A 5,718-nucleotide genomic window follows, 5' to 3' on the forward strand; every position below is an offset into this window, starting at 1 on the left:
AAAAAAAAAAAAAAAAAAAGTTGGCAAACGGGATAGCCTCCCGTCACCTAGCGTTGGTCGTTGGTTCAACTCCAAGTGCAGCGTGGGTCAAAGCGAGGAGATCAGGATGAAGCAGGGCTTCCTGCGTCGCTGCTCTCGCTCACCTGCCTCTGCACCATCTCCCTGGCGACGCAGGTGAGCTGGCCGCTCGCCGCTGCACCCAAAACCCCCACCCTGCAGAGAGGCAGCAGAGAGACGCTCTTACACGGAAGGTCTGGAAGGATGCCTGAATATTTATGGAGGCGGAGCTTACTTCTGCTGCGCCTCCTCCGTCAGCGTCGTCATCCCCGGCTGCTTCCCAAAGAAGAAGCTGGACCACCAGTGACCCGAGTCCTGCTTAGGGAGACCTGAGGACCAGCAGAGACCAGAGGGTTAGACGGCAGATGGTCCAGGTGATGAAAGAACACGGCGTTCTCTAGAGCGAAGAGGACGCCGTCATCCGTCACAGACAGCAGCTGTCCTTCGAGTTCATTCACAAGTGAACAGAAAACTCTGCAGCCACATAAGTCGATCCCTCCACGGACCAGATCATTTCTGTGATGAACACACGTGAGAACAGATGAAGGTTCTGACCTGGATGGTGAGGGATGACCTCGCCACTGTACTCCGAACTGCCACAAGAGCTGCTGCTGGACGTAGAGCCGATGCGCCCTGCAGACAGAAGGAGGGTCTGAGAAACTTCTGCTGTAAACAAAACCGTCCAGCTGAACTCCACTTAACCGAACACACGACTGAGATCAGTGTATGGTTTGATCTTTATCGTATTCTCAAATCTATGGCGGAGCATGTTTGAGAAGTCAACTGTTGAGTTTTGATCAAACACCAGTGACCGACAGGAACCCAGTCACCTTAAAACGATCATGACCACGCCCACTGCCTTAAAGCAGCAGATTCAGAGATTATTCATTCTTTGATCCAAAAACCAAATAGAATATGAAACATTCACACGTCACACTCCTCCTCACAGGTGGAGGGGGGTCTTACTTCGGTAGTAGTCAGTGGTTGCCACAAGAGAGCCGCCTGCTGGAATAGCTGCCATTCTTCAGTTGGTCACGTTACGAATCCTGAGGGAGGAAACCAGAGATCAGATACAGACTTCACATCCATCAACTCATCACAGCTGGTTTTCCAAAAGCCTGAATCATCTACTAGTGATTACCTGGATCAAGTGTGTTTGGCCAATAAGGAGCCTTAATGGCTGGTTGGTTGGAGAACATGTAGGACACCGGCCCTCGAGGCCCGACTTTAAGCGTAACTGCTCTAGTGTAAAGGCTCTACGCTGGGTGGTGTGCTGTTCAGTTTATGAAATCCCAAACCACCACTGACCATTTTTAAGACCAGCAGAGCCACAAATGTGATGTTTGTTGTGAAACGTTGCTAAGCAACAGCAGAGCCACTAAAGTAAACAAGCTTCAGTGTTTAAAGCTCCTCTCCTCCCAATTCAGGTCATTCAGTAAAACAAACTGAAACACTGTCAGCATAGACTGGAGCATTTAGCCAACTGTACCATGACCTTTGCATAGAAACTAGAGGGCAATAACTACACTAATTATGTGTTAAATATTAAACAATAATTTTTCAAGTCATAAATTCTTTCTTCCATTGTGTGCATGTCCCCAGTGTATTTAGTGACTGATCAGCAGAAACCCATGAATGGGGCTGCATTCAGGAGGCTTAAACAAAAGAAGTGGAACAGCTGACTGATCAAAAACACCAGAAAAATGTCCATCTAGTGTTTGGAAACTAGGATACAAAATAAACATTTGAGGATGGCTATAATAAACCAATAAAACATTGTAAGTCATCAGGATATAAAAAAAACAATCATTGACTAGTTAATAGTAATGAGACTATAGCCAGCTGAAGATCCCTGTAGAGTGCATCAATGACTGTTGTTGCTTCCATTATACAACATGGGAGGGGCTATAGAAGAGGGGTGGGCAGATCCGTGGAGTGTTTTTGGTAATTCACCATATATACATATAGTGGAATCTGGACAAGAGCATGCTTTAATTTTGATTGAGAATCTATATCAAAACAGTGTTTTTAGCTATCAATTTCAGCATCTTCAGCTGCCAAATTCAGCTTACAGCATTCACGCTAGCATTATGGCAGGTAATTAATTAAAGCTAATGATGGTTAAGATGAGTGCTTTACATCCAATTTGCCCATGACCAGATTAATCGACTAATCAGAAAAAAAATAGTTGATTAGTCGACTATTAAAAATAAAAGCTGTGGCAGCACTAGTTTATGCTCAAACTTAAGAGAAATGCTGCATTTATGTGGCGCTTTAATGATTGGAAAAATTACACATGAACCCATGAAAGTCAGAAAAAACAACAAATCTTCCAAAAACATGTATGCTGAATAACGTTCTGCACCAGTCAATGTAGTACACAATCTAGGAGAAGACACCAGAATTAAAGTAAAACATACAGGATTATTAGTACAATTTATTCCAGTTATGCGGGCCAGATTAAAAGGGTATGACGGGCCACATAAGGCCCTCGGGCCGTAGTCTGCCCACCCCTGCAATAGAGATATGGCTGTGTATATATGAGGCCTGTATAGTTCCAGTCTGACTGCAGTTTACGTCATCCATGTATAGCAGCAGTGGTAAACAGTCACACCCAGATGTGAACCGTGACCTACATTCAGTAAAGACCCGATCACAGCAGCCCACTGTACCACAGGGACACTAATATTAACAAACTAATAATGTATTTATACATACACAAAGCCCTACTCTTTCTGCAACAACTCATTCGTGCTGGTTCGAAAAACTCATGTGAAATCAGACTGAATCTCTCCGAGTAACTTCAGGAAAAACGAAGAGAAACAACAAAAACAGCGGCCATGTTTGTGGAGCTGCACGCTCGCCTCAACCAAACATGATGTTCAGCAGAACAGGGGTCTTCTTGTTTACATCCAACCTACACTCGCTGGGAGCGCGCACACATTCACGGGGCAGTGCACACCCACGGGCCCGCGCACACGCACCCAAGCCTTTCTGTAATGTTCCTTTTGTTGCGACAGGAATGAGTAATTGCTCAGAAAGCGGTGGCGTAACCGTCTGACGGCTCGTGTGTCATTCTGTCGAGTGGGAGTGCGCGCGCGCGCGTGAACGTGTGCGCGCGCGCACCCCCAGGCCTGATGCGAACGGATGTGCTGTAGGGGGAGGAAAAGGTGAAAAGGCCTCTACGGCGAAAAAACCCCACATATCCATGTTCTACCACAAAGCTAACATTGTTTCCGATGACCCAGCAGAGCTAGCCGTTAGCATCGACCACCATTTTGTTTCGCCATAAAACCGCAGCGGCGGACGGGAAAACTCACCTTTACTGACTCAGACGAGCTTGATGTTCGGGAGCGCTCGATTCAACTCAGTCGGCGAGGCTTGGGGAGGAACCGCTAGGCAACGGGGCCCATTTGAAAAGAAGTTTTGGGTTAAGTTGACCCTCCAAGGTCTGAAGCGGGGTAGTCACTGTTCATGGATGGAGAAGTCGGGGTCGTGCGCCGCTTTTATAGTGAGGGTGGTGACGCAAGACGCAGGGGCGGGGCGACCATCTGTTACCGGGGAGTTTGGCACTTGGCAGACCTCACGCGCTCAACAAATTGCAATCAATTATTTTTCTTAAATTAAAAAAAAAAAAAAAACGGGCCGTAGATAAGGGGAAAATTGTATTAACTTTAAATTGCTTCTTAAGGCTTTCATATACAAAGGGGTTCACTATCTTTTTAAGCAACAATATTTCACATAAATTACTCTCCTTTTTGAGGTTAACAGATTATTAAAACGATTTGATTATATTAGTAATCGATTAAATATATGTATGTCTATTTATTCTAATTAGAAGACAAAATGAAATCCTAAATAACTTTAGGAAGTTATTTAAAACATAATTCAAAATGAATAATTAATTAATTAATAAACCTAGTAATTAAAATGGGGAGAAAAAATTCAACACTAAGATTTTGGCTTAAGAATGTATGCTTTTTTGGTGTTTATTTTCACTTTTTGTTTTTAAAGAAATATGTCTTTTGACATTTTTACACCTGTGACTTCGGAGTTGCCTAACTTTTAAATTAACTTTATTTCTTAATGTTTTTGTTACACATTTTTTAGGAAGTGTCAGATTGTTTCAACGCTGTAGTTTGATCCACTAGAAGTCTTTAATGCCCAGAAAAGGCCATTGTTGTTGTGTTTTATCTCATGGTCACTTCATCATAGAAACCGCTGGTAAATTGCTCTCTCTAGTGGTCAAATCTATGAACTGCAGATCGTGACTTTCACTGATGTTTTTTTTTCTTTGTTTTTTTCAAAATATAAAGTTAACCCCTTAATGCCTGCTGTTGCAAATATCACCACTCCAAAACGACTTAAATGTAGCATCTACTCAAAAGCAGAAACACAAGTGATGTTTTCATAGCTGGAAATAAATTCAAGAGTTAAGCTTCAGCTACAAAATACAAAAAAAAAAGATATTCTGAACGGTAAAAATCCATCCACTGAGTAAGTATTTTAAGATGCTCATGATCAATCATTTTAAGTTAAAGTTTACTATTATGGTGGAAAAGCTGTTTTATTTTTGAAAGAGCGATTTTTGTTAATCTGTTTCAACATGAGCCAGGTCCTAAAACACTAAAGGGACAACAGCTCATTCACTACAATTTGAATAAGGAAATACACATAAATGCAAATCAATATCCATTGTTTTTTATACTATAAGTCCTCCATCATCAGTAAAATGCCACAATGACCTGCTAAAAACATTCACTGACTTTCAGATCTTCATTTCAATACAATAGTTCTGTGAATACTCTGTAGTATTCATTCAGCTCGTTCAGGACACTCCTGTTTGTACTTTTTGCATTCATATATCAAATCAAGGGCTGCACGGTGGCGCAAGTGGTTAGCGCTCTCGCCTCACAGCGAGAAGGCCCCGGTTCGACTCCCGGCTGGGACCTTTCTGTGAGAAGACATTGCCCACCCAAACAATGACCTCAACCCCCCAACACACACAAGTACAAACACATGCAAACACCATCTATAGTTAGTTTGTAATTTTTTAATTTTCCTCAATTAATGTAATTTTTGAAGCCCTATAGAAATGTGAAAATCTTTAAATACTTTGTACACTTTAAAACTTGTCCTAACCAAAGTTTAGTAGCAGTTTTAGCTGCACATTCATGATTGTTTTATGCATTTTCAATTTTTATGCAGTTGTTTAGGAAATTCGTCAAATTCTTTATGCACTTTGAAACTTTTGCAACATTGGTATCAACATGTTCAGCACATTCAGGACATTATTGAGGAATTAAAGTAAATTTCTTCAGCATTTTTAGTAACCGCATTCTGCAAAAAGCATTCAAATCAGAATTATTCCAGGTAATGCAGCTTTTCTAGTTCATTTTTTGTCTAAAGACTTTAAATCTTGGCGATCTGTCCAGAACTTTTCAGTGTGAAAGTTCTTCACCTTTACTCGACTATCTTCTCCTGTGTGAATAATGTCACTAGGCTGAGATCCAGGAGCATTCCCTCATTTATCGAGTCATTGAACGCTCCGCTCCAACATTCTCAAATCGTCTGTCTGCATCCACACTGAGCTGCTTCCAATATTCAAATCCCAAACGGCTCATCAGTCATGGATGAAGCTGATAATAAAAACACAAGATG

General features: G+C 42.0%; 1 protein-coding gene across 1 annotated transcript in view; it reads right to left on the reverse strand.

Moving 5' to 3' along the window:
* The window catches only part of ppdpfb (pancreatic progenitor cell differentiation and proliferation factor b), a gene marked incomplete in the record, with an annotated part of 3,762 nt that extends 212 nt beyond the window's left edge, over window positions 1-3,550 (reverse strand). Inside the window, 5 exon segments of the mRNA XM_024294102.2 lie at window positions 4-213; window positions 293-386; window positions 613-690; window positions 1,024-1,103; window positions 3,378-3,550. Of these exon segments, the coding sequence (XP_024149870.1) occupies window positions 102-213; window positions 293-386; window positions 613-690; window positions 1,024-1,078 (339 nt within the window).
* Window positions 3,551-5,718: the final 2,168 nt, after the last annotated feature.

This window comes from Oryzias melastigma, linkage group LG7, assembly GCF_002922805.2.
Source record: "Oryzias melastigma strain HK-1 linkage group LG7, ASM292280v2, whole genome shotgun sequence".
Taxonomy (NCBI): domain Eukaryota; kingdom Metazoa; phylum Chordata; class Actinopteri; order Beloniformes; family Adrianichthyidae; genus Oryzias; species Oryzias melastigma.